The sequence below is a fragment of the Eleutherodactylus coqui genome, chromosome 9 (assembly GCF_035609145.1).
Source record: "Eleutherodactylus coqui strain aEleCoq1 chromosome 9, aEleCoq1.hap1, whole genome shotgun sequence".
Lineage (NCBI taxonomy): Eukaryota > Metazoa > Chordata > Amphibia > Anura > Eleutherodactylidae > Eleutherodactylus > Eleutherodactylus coqui.
Genome location: NC_089845.1, coordinates 12839448 through 12854458, shown reverse-complemented (window position 1 = coordinate 12854458; position 15011 = coordinate 12839448). Strand labels below are relative to the sequence as shown.

The following is a 15011-nucleotide window of genomic DNA, read 5'->3' as shown; positions in this document are numbered from 1 at the left end:
GATTTGCTACCATTATTCTGTAAAGAAAACAATCTAGTATTTTGTAAAGATATTAAAAGACTCATGATAAACATGAGACCTCCTCAATATGTTCCTGACAATTGGCGTCTATTTATTGACAGTTCAAAGCGCAGTTTGAAATGTGTTCTTTTGAACAATAGAAACATATATGGGTGAATACTAGAGATGAGCGAGCGTACTCGGAAAAGCACCACTCGCTCGAGTAATTTGCTTTATCCGAGTATCGCTGTGCTCGTCCCTGAAGATTCGGGTGCCGCTGCGGCTGACAGGTGAGTCGCAGTGGGGAGCAGGGGAGAGCGGGCGGGAGAGAGGGAGAGAAAGATCTTACCTCCGTTCCTCCCCGCTCTCCCCTGCAGCTCCCCGCTCCGTGCCGGCACCCGAATCTTCAGGGACGAGCACAGCGATACTCTGATAAAGCAAATTACTCGAGCGAGTAGTGCTTTTCCGAGTACGCTCGCTCATCTCTAGTGAATACCAATTGCCCACACCACCAAAATGAAAGAAGAATACGAAACCATAGCTTTGGTCTTGGAGAAGACACACTGTCATGAACATAAATGGGATATGTGTGTTCATATAAAAATAGTCAATTTCCTATTAGGCCAACAAAGTGGGTACACAAAATATCCGTGTTTATGTGCCTCTGGGACTCTAGGGCCAAACAAGACCACTGGGTGAAACGACAGTGGCCTGTCAGAGCAGGGGAAAGTCCCCAATGCTTATTCAACCAAGTGGAGGATCTCAGTTGTTTGAGGTGACTTAACCAACATGTCTTTTACATTTCTTCCTTGTCTGAATGTCAGTAAGGGATTTTTAGGAAGAATTTCTTTTAAGTCCGGATCTTCCTGCAGGATACCCCAATATTTTGTTAATAGATCTCTCATGTAGGGTACCCCGTTGTCAAATGTAGTAATATGTATGGTATGATCTGTGTCCCTTTTTCTCGGAACTAGGAGGCTGGATCTATTTTGTTCTTCTGCATATTTATAAGCTTCATTGATGATTCTCTCTGGATAGCGCCTTTTGGCAAATCTCTGTCCTAGTTGCACACCCTTTGATTTAAAGTCGTCCACTTCTGAACAGTTTCGCCTAGGCGTAAGAGCTGACCTTTAGGGATACCCCTTCTCAGGGGGTACGGGTGGGAGCTTTCCCAGGATAGGAGACTGTTTGTAGTGGTGGGTTTTCTATATAAGATTGATGAGAGAATCCCCTTTGTTGTTGTGATTATCCTCACATCAAGGAAGGTTATCAATTCTTCCTGTATCTCCATCGTGAGTTTTAAATTGATGGGATTGATGTTCAGGGATGACACCAAATCAGTAAATGCCTCTTTTGTCCCTGACCAAAGAACAAGCACGTTGTCAATGTACCGTAGCCACAGTGGGATATTAAAGGGGTTGTCCCGCGAAAGCAAGTGGGGTTAAGCACTTCTGTATGGCCATATAAATGCACTTTGTAATATACATCGTGCATTAAATATTGACCATACAGAAGTTATATACTTACCCCCTCCGGTGTTGGCGTCCCCGTCTCCATGGCGCCGACCGAAGCCTTCTTCTGCCTGGATTAGACGCGCTTGCGCTGTCTGCTTTTTCTGTCCCACTGAAGGGGCCGCTCCAGCGTGCTCGCACCGCACAGGTCTTCTGCGCTTGCGCAGAAGACCTCTGCGGCGCGAGCACGCTGGAGCCGGACAGAAGAGGGCAGACTGTGCAAGCGCATCTAATCCAGGCAGAAGGCTTCGGTCGGCGCCATGGAGACGGGGATGCCAACACCGGAGGGGGTAAGTATATAACTTCTGTATGGCCAATATTTAATGCACGATGTATATTACAAAGTGCATTTATATGGCCATACAGAAGTGCTTAACCCCACTTGCTTTCGCGGGACAACCCCTTTAACAGTCCACTGGGCATTGCTCTCAATAAAGACCATTTGCTCCTCCCACCAGCCCAGGAACAGATTTGCATACGATGGAGCACAGGGACTCCCCATCGCAGTGCCCCTGAGCTGGTGGAAGAAGCGGCCATTGAAGACAAAGTAGTTCTTTGTCAGGTCAAACGATAGTAGATTCATAACAAACTGTGGTTTAGATATCCATTTCCTCTTTGTTTGAGGAAGAAACCCACCACATTCAGCCACCTGTCGTGGGGGATGGAGCTATAAAGCCCCTCTACGTCAAGGTATGTATGGGATTCAAAGTGCATCCCATCGATATGTCTCAACACATCGGTAGTGTCACGCACATATGAAGGCAACGCCATCACAAATGGGCGCAGGATTTTATCTATATACACTCTGGTGTTCTGCGTTTAAACTCAGTATACACGGCATTATCGAGCCGGTCTATGTAGAAGAAAGGTGGTTTTTTTTTCCATCACTAAAGATCCACTATTGGATCAGGTAGGTTCCTGATGAAACTACTATATCATGGCGGAAATGCATTGAACCTGGAACTCCTATATATTATAGACTGGAACTGTAAATCCAGTATATGTACAGCTACAAGTGGAATAATTGTTTTATAGATTAGAGGATAATCACCAGTACACTAGATTATAGGAATAGTGCGGTATGGGACCTAGCTAAACCTGGAAGTGCTCAAAGATTATATGTGGCATTGGTTTGAATTGCCACGAGGGCACCTTACAGGGCTATATAGCTACCCGGTATTGCTCAAATATACATGTGGCATTGAGCTGAGCTGCTACAAGAGTATCTTACAGGGTCAGACACTGTAAGGGCTACGTCACAGGTCCCATTACCCCTACTCTCTAGCACCTGTGAGTGTTGAGGGATTTTTTTGTGTGTGTATGTCAGACTTCTAAAAAGTCTTTTTAGATTTTATTTTCAATAAAGGTTATATTTTAGAGATTAAGAATCCTCACAGTGAAGAAATCTTGTGGCTACCCAGTTGATTCTTCAGCCCCAGTGAAAAATAATATGAGCATTAAGGTTCACGACGTTCACAGCCACTTGGACCGTTTCCAGACAATTTGGGTGACTTCAGCAAACAACAAGGGAAAAGATTTCACCAAGACATTAGGACCATGGAAGATCGTCATCAGGGACGATGGGATAAACATATGATGGCTAACTGCTGCTGGAATTCGCAAAGAGAATGTCCCATGAAAGAAGTTTCCTAAACTAATGTCCGTTTCATTTATGGCTTAATTTTCATTATTTGGAATAATAAATTGTTACATCGTCCAGTTTGTTTTGTTCCTTGCATCACAATATTGTAGAAAATAACACTAATTTCTATGGTATTTGTTTAATTATATCGATCATATGTGTGATATAGAATAGGGTAAAAAAATTCAGTCGGTGCCTATAATCACAGAAACTAGAGCTGATAGGGGAAAATGGATGGCATATTTGAAATCAGTACACAAAATGTACCTTTATATCAGCTATCAAATGCTATGCACCAAACTACGCGTTGGCCAGTGAAGAGAGCTCTGCTACACGCACGTGTCACACACACACACAGCTCTGCTACACGCACGTCTCACACACACAGCTCTGCTACACGCACGTCTCACACACACAGCTCTGCTACACGCACGTCTCACATACACACAGCTCTGCTACACGCACGTCTCACATACACACAGCTCTGCTACACACGTCACAGATACAGCTCTGCTACACGCACGTTACATACACATACAAAGCTGTGCTTCACGCACATCACACATACACACACACACACACGGCTCTGCTACACATACACAGCTCTGCTACATGCACGTCACACATACATGACTGTTACATCATCACTGGTCCTACAAGAACTCAGCTGCTGTCATGTTCTGCATGTTTTATGACCTGTGATGACGTTACCATCTTGTTATCAGGGGTGCAACTCGGCCCCGGTGACTGATTGCATGATGGTGACATCATCACATGTAACTCACAGTTACTCATCACTCAGACGGATGGTCTTTAGTATTTTGACTAGTACCAGTGTGCAATGCACCACGTACTTATATAATATAGTGAAAGGGATTGGAGTTGGTCATAGGCCCAAAACCAGCAGAGCCGGACAGCAGCTGTGCGCTTATAAGACCTGTGATGTTACTGTCATGTGATCAGTCACCGGGTCTCTGAGCTCCGCCTCTGATCACATGACTGAAATCATTACATGTCCTGTAGACACACGGCTGCTGTCAGGCTCTGCATGTTTTAGGACTTGAGGACATCACCATCATGTGATCAGGGGCGGAGCTCAGCGCCCTGGTGACTGATCACATGATAGTGACATAATCACATGTAAGTCACACAGTCACTCACAGACAAGTGGTCTTTAGTATTTTGACTAGACTATGCAGTACAACATGTTTCAATCTCTTCTGGGTGTCTTGGATGTGGTTTCTAATACTGTAGACTGTAAGTATATTTTTAAAGTAGTAGATGTCCCGCTCAGAATGGTATGGCACACAGACTAATTACTCAGCTCAATAAACAGCTTAAACAAATTAAATCCATTAACTACACATATATCTAACCCTCCGCCTGTTCTCACGACAGTGAACATAGCATTTCTATTTGGTTTTATAATGACCATCTGCACTTCAGGTAACCCTCAGTTTCCCCAATAAATCTGCATTCTTCAGTGATAGATACCAGTTGGTATATTGAAAAGAGTTCATGAGTTCTTTAATTTCTTGTGCAGACAAAAACTCCTCTATAAATATCAACCATTTCTGAAAAAACTTTGGGGCATGCAATTCCCTATTCCTCTGTTTCAAGTTTCTCAATTTCTAGAAAGTATTAAACTTGTGAGATCCCCTCTTGCACAGTCAGTAAGCTAGATTCCCCGGAGTGGGGTCTGACAGGTTGAGTTACATATTAGGCTTCTGGCTGCCTTGTGATCATACTGTGGGGTGAGGATATCTGACAGAAAGGGCCCCTGCCCCTGCTATTTGCTTACATGCTGCAGTTATTGATTATGGCATGTAAGTGGTTAATCTGCCAGGATCTAAGGTTTCTCTGCTACTGGCTATTAGAGCAGGAGTCTGGCTGTTAGGAGTCAGCCAAGCCAAGGCCCTAAAAAGATATGCAGATTAAAAGCCCATTAGTGAGGTCAGTAAAGAGGCATATTGGCTATCACTAAGGGGTTAAAATCTAGCTCTCTGTCAGTAATAACAGTTTTTCGTAGTCAGGGGAGACCATCTAGTATTTTCTGATATATCTTTGTCCTTTAACACTCATTTCAAAAGAGATTGGCTATATTTTTAGGCAAAAGTCACCCAAATTCCTCTATTCATTGGAAGCAAGCAGACTAAGTTTACAGTAGGATTCTTTTGTCGATATGTAAACAAATAATACTAAATAAATGCTCTTGAGATTGGAAAAGCACATTTAATAACTTGTATTTTCAGTTTTTTACCTGATCTGTTGTTGGGAGACATGCGCACTGGAGAGATGGAGGGAGTTCTTGATGAAGAATAAGGCCGTTGCCTGTCTCTTTCAATTGTTGATGATGATGCTACAAACTGGTACTGAGACCAACCATCCTGGACAACCACAAAGAGAGATCACAAGTCAATGTATCTGACGCCAGTTACTGGAATGCAAAGGGTTCAGGAAAAAAACACATCAGTTTATCACAGTATGTATATTCCATGAACTAAATGCTTCTGCATCGGGGAGTCGGCCCCTTTTATCCCTTACTGTTCGTTGGGGGCTTGTTTCAGTGCAGTGCTCCATATGTTCACACGACAGCGGTTTCCCAATAAATACCTCTGCGGCAGATGGGAGTTCGTTGCCCATCTGGAAGCTCACAGAGATCTGGAAAGGCACGGATACGCAAGCAGTGAGTTGGTAGGGAACCAGGCGGCCGTGTTAATGTAGTTCGAGCAGTCTGAAAGGTTCCCAGAAAGGAAGACCAGGAACTGTTCCAGCAAAATGATTAACCTGAGTGAAGTAAGATTGTCATTCTCAGGAATATCAGCCCAAGTGAACACTGCTCTCATGAAGGGTATTCTCATGAACCCCATAGGCTAAATTTATGGGCTCATTGACACAGACACACCGGATGTTCTTAAAGCCACAGTTAACCCCTTAGTGACCAGCCCATTGCCTTTTTGCATCTCGGTCTACTGGGCTTTATTCCCAGAGGACCAGGGACGTACCAAAAGGCTCAGGGGCCCGGGGGCAAAAGTTCAGCTCCCCCCGGCCTCCATCCCCCCCACAACCCGTACCCATACCTAGATCGTGCTGCATACAGCTTCAAAACAAACTTCGATATATGTTCTAGCCCCTTGGTGTAATCTTTCCTAACATGACGCATTTCCTGCACAACATAAAAATATGTTTGTAGCCCCCCAGGACACTCTCACGCACACCACTCTTTACCGCTATTAGCGTGGCATCCCGAGCGCCGTACTGCTGTACAATGCTCCCATTGATTTTAATGGGGTTACTCAAACCTGCTCTCGAATGCGGTGTTCCTAACGTAGCGATTTCCTAGAGCTGTCTGGTCTATTTTTGCGTTTTTGTGGTTTAACGCACCTCCTCACCGATCACAATGATGGGGTGCATTAAAAAACTCTGTCAAACGTTGTACCATGCGTTCAAAACCGCCGCTCGAAATTGCGGTGAAAGATGCCACAATTTCAAGCTGCGTTTTCTGAGTGCACGCGTGAGAGCGGCCTTAGGGGGGGGGGGGAGGGGGGGGGGGTCATGTTTTTGTTGTACTTTAGGACCTCAATTTAAGAAAGACACATAAAAAACCTGCATGTGGTATTTAAAGACCGCGTATGTTTTATACTGCATAAACGACTGCCTGTGTTTTCGATTGTGTGTAAAGTGTGAAATTATAAACAGTATATACAGGGAGATGTATAACTTATACCAGCCATAGGCCGCCTGCAGACGGACGGGGTCAGATCCCACTGCGAGAATTCTCACAGCAGGATGCGAGCAGTGCTGCTGCAGTAACTACTGCGGCTCACGTCCTCCCGGCGTCTCCCCGCTCTGCTATGTGCTGGCTGCCGCTCAGCCGACACATGCGCAGAGCGGAACCGACGCATCAGGGGTGAGGCCCGCACAGAAATAGGACGTGGCGCAATTTGTTTACTGCACGAGTTTTCACGCAGTCAAATAACGGCTGTCTGCATAGGATTGCATAATCTAATGCAGTCCTAAGGCAGCGTGCATGGGCGGAAATTCTGCGGGAAATCCTGCTGCGGAATCTCCGCCCGTGTGTATTTGGCCATAGATGGACAGACAAATATATATGAGACAGTAGATAGATATGAGATTCTAATGTCTGCTCCTTTCGGTTTGAGTCCCATTGAGCATACAGACGTAAGATTAGGGCCACAATGGGTATGTTTCTGAACACAGGACAAACGGGGGGATCCATTTAGGGGTGCAAATCCTCATTTTCATGTGCATTATAGAAAAATATCCTGTCCTTAAAATGACATATTTGCAAAAATATGAATTTTTTTTTTCTCCTCTAAATTGCATTAATTCCTGAAAAGAAACATGGGGGTAAAAATGCTCCTGACCCCTCAGTGAATATTAGGGGTGTAGTTTATAAAATGGGGTCATTTGTGGGGGTATCTATCATTCTGACACCTATGAGCCTTTGCAATCGTGGCTTGGTGCAGGAAAACTAAGTGTTCCTCACAATGTTGATAATGTTAAATGGTTAAAAAAAAACCAAAGGTTTTTCCAATGAGCACCCAAAATAAAGCAAACAGATGGAAATCTATATCTTATCAAAAACTATGTTATATATTATGTTCGCACATATTTGAGAACATATTTGTAGTTGGAAATGTGAAAAAATTATGATTTTTTTTCAAAATTTTCCCAATTTTGGTGCTTTTAATAAATATACACAAATTCTATCGGTCTATTTTTACCGCCCAAATAAAGTAAAATAAGTAGAGAAAAAACACTGTCAGAATCACTGGGATATGCAAAACCTTTACAGAGTTATTCTATGTCAAAATGATACATGTTAGATTTCCAAAATTTGGCCTGGTCACTAAGGCGCAAACAGGCTTGGTCACTAAGTGGTTAAAATCCATCACATGGACTACATGGTCACACACTAGTCCACTGATTCAATGTGTGAGCTAAGTAGGACACCAGATGCATTAGGCGGCAGCTTTGACACCACTCAGCAGAATAATGGTGAGGATGGTAAGTATATGGTTCTGTTCAGATTTCTCTTCTTCTGTATCATTATGGCAGACCAAAAATAAAATAGCCCGCCAGATTCATAAGACTGAAGGAACCCGGCGGCGCCAGATGCAGCCCATTAGGTTCTATCAGGTTTCTGTTATTTTACTGGTAAAAATAGTACAGTGTGGGTCACTAATCCTCAGAGAATTCACAAGAAAACCATCCAACAGAAATGTGAACATGGTTAAGACTGATATCAGTGGATGCAGCATGAGCGCCCATAGGTTCAGCTTGTGTGGCTAACGGATGCTGACAAACTACCTCTAACAGTCATGAGAACAGCCCAGCTAGTAATCAGGGGAATGGTAATGTAAACGGCCAGCTGGTGTTTATGGGAAATTCTATAATCAGGAAGATGGCTAAAATAATTTGTCGCCAAAAGCGCCTCAACTGATTGGTTTGTTGTCTTCCTGGTGCCAGGGTCAGCATGTATTAAAATCGTCAAACTATTGAGAAGGGGTGCAGGTCGGGGGGCACCTGGGCAATAGTGACCATAACAGAATACATTTCAACTTCAACTTTCAAGAGAGTTTTATAGAGGAGCTACGAAAATATTAAACTTTAGGAAGGCAACGTTCATTCAGCTTAGTGATACCTTAACCTCATTGACTGGGACAAAGTCCTCAAAAATAAAAGGACGAACAATAAATGGGAAACGTTTAAAAACATCCTGATTACTTACTGTGAGTGGTTTATACCTTACAGGAATAAAAGGGTTAATAATAGGAGAAAACCCATGTGGCTGAATAAGGATATAAAAGGGGGCAATAACAGCAAAAGGAAAGCGTTACAACTAGTAAAATAAGGCAGCGAGGAAGAACTAAAAACCTATAAGAAAAAATACATGTAAAAATCAGATAAAAGCAGCAAAGATGGAGACAGAGAGACTTATTGCCAAAGAGTAAAACTAACCCTAAACTGTTCTTTAACTATATAAAGATTAATACTGAAAGTGTTGGCCCTTTAATAAATAATATGGCAGATGTCGCAGCCGCAAACATGTTTATTATTAAATTAGCAGGGATACCAGAGGTTGCCCGGGATTAAAACTTGAATGAAAGACACAATTGGCATGGATTGAGATTTTAAAGAAAGACAGGAATTAGGTCCTACCTTTTAATTCCTTTTCTTGAAGTCATCCTGACAGCATACACCTGGAGGTTGTCCGCTGGACACCTGTTGGGACAGGAAGCGGAAAAACACAAAAGGTAACTCCCACCACCGGCTCACCAGTGTGTACCAAATAACTACAGTGACCCGGCTTTGCTTAACCAATCATTTTTAATACAGAAATCATAGTACAATACGTTACTTCACGTAAAAATAACTCAAGGGGAGGGAAAAGCCCCTATGCTGTCAGGATGACTTCAAGAAAAGGAATTAACAGGTAGGACCTAATTCCTGTCTTCCCCTCGTCATCCTGACAGCATACACCTGGAGAAGTGCCAACAACCAAGGGCTTTAGGGAGGGACCACTGCCTGTAGCACCTTCCGCCCAAAGGCCATATAACGGCTGGCCCCCAGGTCCAGGCGATAGTGTTTAGTGAAGGTATCAGTGCTCGACCATGTGGTGGCCCTGCAGATCTGGTCGGTTGTCGCCTGGGCTCTCTCCGCCCAGGAACAGGCGACCGCCCTAGTGGAATGGGCTCTAACGTTGCCCGGGAGTGGAATCCCCTCGGATCTGTACGCCTCTTCTATGGCCCTCCTGACCCAACGCGCTAAGGAGTCCTTAGTAGCGGCCCCTCCTCTGCGTGGACCCTGAAATTGAATAAAAAGGTTGTTAGACTTCCTGAAGGAATGTGTGACCTCCAAATACTTCAGGACTGCTCGTCTAACATCTAGATTATGGAACTTCTGTTCCGTGGTGTTACGGGGTTCCTGACAGAAGGAGGGAAGTATTATTCGCTGTTCTCTGTGAAAGTCTGTGAGAACCTTCGGTTGGAAAAAGGGGTCAGGCCTGAACTCCATTTTATCCGGGAAGATGGTCATATACGGAGTCCTAATAGAGAGGGATTGGATCTCTCCAATCCGTCTAGCGGATGTAATGGCAACAAGAAAGGCTACCTTATAGGAGAGGATCTTAACTGATAGATCTTCCAAGGGCTCAAAAGGGGTGTGCGCAGACGGCTTGTAAAACTAGGTTCAGGTCCCATGGGGGCATGGTTTCCCTTACAAAGGGGTGGAGTCTGACTGCCCCTTTAAGATATTTCCTAATTAGCCTATGGTCACCTAAGGGGGAGTCAAAGAAGGCTCCAAGGGCGGCCACCTGGACCTTGAGGGTACTAGGTCTTAGCCCCATATCTAATCCATCCTGTAGGAACTCCAATATCTTGTTAATGTCAGGCTGTTGGAGGTCATGAATACTATGCCCCAACCACCTAGAGAAGGTATCCCACACCCTAGTGTATATATCTCTGGTGGATTTTTTGAGGCTCTCACATAAAGTAGTGGTCACCCTCCCTGATAGGCCCTGGCTCAGGTATTTTACCCGCTCAGCTTTCAGGCCGCGAGTCTGTACTTTCGGACCTTTGGGCATATCAGAGGACCCTGCTGAAGGAGGTCGTCTCTCTGCGGCAGATGTAGAGGATCCTGTGTCGAGAGAGTGGCCAGGAGCGGGAACCAGGGTCTCTTGGGCCAGAATGGGGCCACCAGGATAACGGAGCCTGGGGACCCCTGAATTTTCCTTAGGACCAGAGGGATCAGGGGGATAGGTGGGAAGGCATATTCAAGGTCCCAATCCTAAGCCTGGGACAATGCGTCTATTCCCAGGGAGCCCCCGTCTGCTTCCCTGGAGAAAAACCGGGGACACTTGGTGTTCTCCCGAGAGGCGAATAAGTCCACCTTTGGTGTCCCCCATCTTTCTATAATTAGCTGGAATGCGTGTGGATGTAGAGTCCACTCCCCCGGATCTATCTTCCTGCGGCTGAGATGGTCTGCCATGGAGTTCTCTGGGCCCCTTACGTGGAACGCTGTGACGGAAGGTTTCTGCTGCTCTATCCACCCGAGAACTTTCGCCGCCAGGTCTTGCAGTCGGTGGTTCCGCGTGGATCCCTGGTGGTGAATGAGGGACACAGTTGTTATATTATCCGAAAAGATCTTAATGTGTCTACCCGTGATCTCTGTCTCGAGGCCCCGAATGGCCTTCCAGACAGCGCAAAGTTCTTTGTAGTTGGAGGACTGAGCAGCTTCCCTCTGGTTCCAGACCCCTTGGACGTAATGACGGCCTAAGTGGGCCCCCTAGCCAGTTGCACTCGCGTCAGTAAAGATGGATACTGGGGATGCGGGGTACCAAACCGTGGCTCTGGCAAGGTTGGTAATAGACATCCACCACTCCAAGGAGGACTGTATCTTGTGGGTAAGGACGACTATCTGATCCAGGGAAGCGGGTGATTTATCCCAGTTGCTCAGGATAAAGTCTTGGAGGGTTCTACAATGTAATTGGGCCCAAGGGACTACCCCGATGCAAGATGTCATGAGGCCGAGGACCCTCATGCCTCTCTTAAGGGAGACTTTGGCGGCTAGAGAAAGTGCCCGACACTCGTCCAGGATCGCTTTTTGCCTTTCTAGGGGAAGGGATGAACACTGGCGGTGTGAGTCCAGAATAACTCCCAGGATTTTTTTTTTTTGTTCGGGCAGAAGACTAGATTTAACGGAGTTGATGATCCAGCCTAGTGATTCGAACAGACGGAGTGTGAGGTTGACCTGGAACCGGAGTTCTAAAGCTGATCCTGCTATAATCAGGAAATCGTCGAGGTATGGGACAATCAACACCTTGTTAGTCTTTAGTGCCGCCACCATCTCTAACACCAGTTTGGAGAACACCCGGGGTGCGGAGGAAATCTCGAACGGCAGGCACGTAAACTAGAAGTGAGAGACTGACCCATCCATCACCAGGGCAAATCGCAGAAACTACTGGAAATCTGTGTGTATAGGGACATGGTAGTATGCGTCCTTTAAGTCCACGGTGGCCATGACGCTATCTGGTGCGATTAAGAGGATTGCTGACCGCACCGATTCCATTTTAAATCTTTGATATGAGATAGATTTATTCAGGAATTTCAGATTAATTATGGTTCTATAGGACCCGTTAGGTTTTTTAACGAGAAACAAGGGGGAGTAGCACCCCTTGAACCGTTCTTCTGTGGGAACCCGAGTGATGGCCCCCAGGGACAACAGCTCCTGCACCCCCAACTGGAGGGCCTGAGCAGACGAGGGTGACTGGCAGGGGGTGACCACAAACCTCCGGGGAGGAGAGGAGGAAAATTCAATTTTATAGCCTTTCGAGACTAGGCGTAAGGCCCAGGGTTTGGAGGTCACCTCATTCCATTTAAGGGCGAACCCCCTCAGCCTACCCCCTACTTGTAGGGTCCTGGAGGGCGGATTCTCACCCTTTCCACCTTTGGGATAGGACCAGCGTCCGGTTTTCCCTTTCCCCTTGTATGTTCTAGAGGGAACAAAGGGAGGAGGGTAGGAGGAGGAAGGCCGCTTGAAGGACTTCTCCGATGGTAGTCCCTGACTCTTATCCGATGCCTTCTCTAGGAGTGTATCCAAGGAAGGCCCAAAGATTCTGTGTCCTTGGAAGGGCAGGGTACAGAGCCTGTTCTTCGAAGCGTTATCCCCTGTCCAGGCCTTAACCCAGACGGCCCTCCTGGCTGTGTTCGAGAGGGCTGCTGAGCGGGCCCCGAACCTCACAGTCTCCATAGAGGCGTCTGCCAGAAAGCCGGTTGCCTGTTGGTGGAGGGGAAGGCAGTTTAGAGATGTCTTCCCTAGAGCCCCTCTGAGAAATCAGCATCTGAAGTTGGTCCAACCAGACCGTCATAGATCTTGCCACAGATGTGGCCGTGATGTTGGCTTTAACGGTCAGGGCCGCAGTCTCCCAGGCCTTTTTCATTGCAAAATCCACTCTGGTATCTAGTGGATCCTGCAGTTGGGAAATGTCCTCAAAGGGGGGGGGGGGGCTGCTTTCTTTGAGACCCTGGAAACCGCCAGGTCCACCTTAGGGACGGTTTCCAGGAACTCGATATTTTCTGGTGTGAAGACCATCCGATCCTTAAATTCTTTGGACAGGAAGAATTTTTGTTCTGCCGTCTTCCATTCTGTTAGGATCAGCTGTTTTAAGATCTCATTAACCGGGAATGACGGTTTTGGCTGCGGTAGGAGCCCCCGGAACAGGCTATCCTGAAAAGATGACTGCTGCGGCACCTCTTCCTCCCCCTGCATGGTGCGTCGGACCGCGGTTAACAGCTGACCCAGGTCCGCCGATGAAAAGAAGTACTTCCTTACATCCTCCATAGGCGGTATGGATTCTGAGGGAGAATCTTCTAGGAGTCCTTCCTCAGAGTCAGACTCTTCCATTCGTGTCCGCCTCACCCTTTTCGTGGGGGGCGGAAGAGAAAGAGATGAGAGAGAGGCTTCAATCTCCTCGCGAATCGTGGATCGGATGTCCGACATGCCAGAGGAGCCCTCTTCACGGACCACTTTCTCCATACAGTCCGCACATAGTGGCTTGGTGTGGCCCTCTTCTAGCCGCCGCAAGCAGACCGGACATTTGCGCACTCGCTTTTTGGCCTCTCTAACCTTTTGCGCATCTCTGTCCTAAAGAGACGGAGACAGCAAAAGGAACTTCCAGCACTTTGATACTTGTTTCTCCTTCCTCCCCCCGGTACAAGACCCAAAGGAGGTTTACTCACCAGCAGGCTGCTCTCAGCGTCCTCTCTGGCTGACATCTTCAGTAAAGCTGCAGACAGGAGACATGCAGGGGAATCCAGCCTTTAAATTTTCAAATTTGGCGCCAACACGCCCCCTTTAAGCAAGGCCCCGCCCCCCGTGACACAGCTGCGCTGACGTCACGCCGGACCCGGGGGATACGCCGCATACACAGGGACGCCGCCGACTAGGAGACACACATGGAGCCGCTGCCGCGCGCACGCCGACCGGAACGGCACCCAAGCCCCTCTATCAGCGCTGGCATACCTCTGCCTTGATGTGCTGGATCCCCGCTGGAGACGCCGACGTTCCAAGCCCTCCAGGTACCGGGGCTGCTTCTGCCAGTACGACTACCCTCTGGGCAGCGTACTGGGGGAGGATTTCCACAAGGGAAACAGTGCTGGGTAGATCCTGCGGGTGAGGGTCCCCTCGTAGGGTCTCACCCGCGCAAGCCCTGTCAGCCCGGCCAGAGAGTCGTCCCCCCAGGGGCGGACAGGCTGCATGGGAGTCTTCTTTTTTCCATCTTCACCTCCAGCATACACCTGGAGGCTCCGCTTGGACTGTCCTGTAGGGACAGGAAGACACTGGTGAGCCGGTGGTGGGAGTTACCTTTTGTGTTTTTCCGCTTCCTGTCCCAACAGGTGTCCAACGGACAAGCTCCAGGTGTATGCTGTCAGGATGACGAGGGGAAATCTGTGTTGTCCCTAACAACCAATCACAGCGCAGCTTTCATTACGCTCAGCAGTAGAACAAATAGCAACCAATCACAGCGCAGCTTTCATTACTCTCAGGAGTTTAACAAGTAATAGATTTTGCCTTACAACCTGAACGAATGACACATTAACAGCTGCTTTCCCTCTAAACATAGGATTTGCAACGGCGATCAAATAAGGCTCAAGGCAATCACTTATGGTAGCAGATATACATGTATTTCTCCTGGGCCGCTGGATGTGGCGGCTCACCTGCATACAGCCCACAAAACCTTTATATCCTAGCAAAAGATGACAAAACCAAAGTTGTAGCGTACAGAACTGAGCTGACATCATATTGCAGTTACATTCCTTTCACTATTTCAGATT

General features: G+C 46.8%; 1 protein-coding gene across 2 annotated transcripts in view; it reads right to left on the bottom strand.

Annotated features, from left to right (window-relative positions):
• Window positions 1-15011, bottom strand: part of CTNND2 (catenin delta 2) — a 731828-nt gene that overhangs the window by 21488 nt on the left and 695329 nt on the right. For both annotated transcript variants that reach the window (XM_066579126.1, XM_066579127.1), the window contains one exon: window positions 5414-5540. In XM_066579126.1, coding sequence (XP_066435223.1) covers window positions 5414-5540 — 127 coding nt within the window. The remainder of the gene's footprint in view (window positions 1-5413; window positions 5541-15011) is intronic.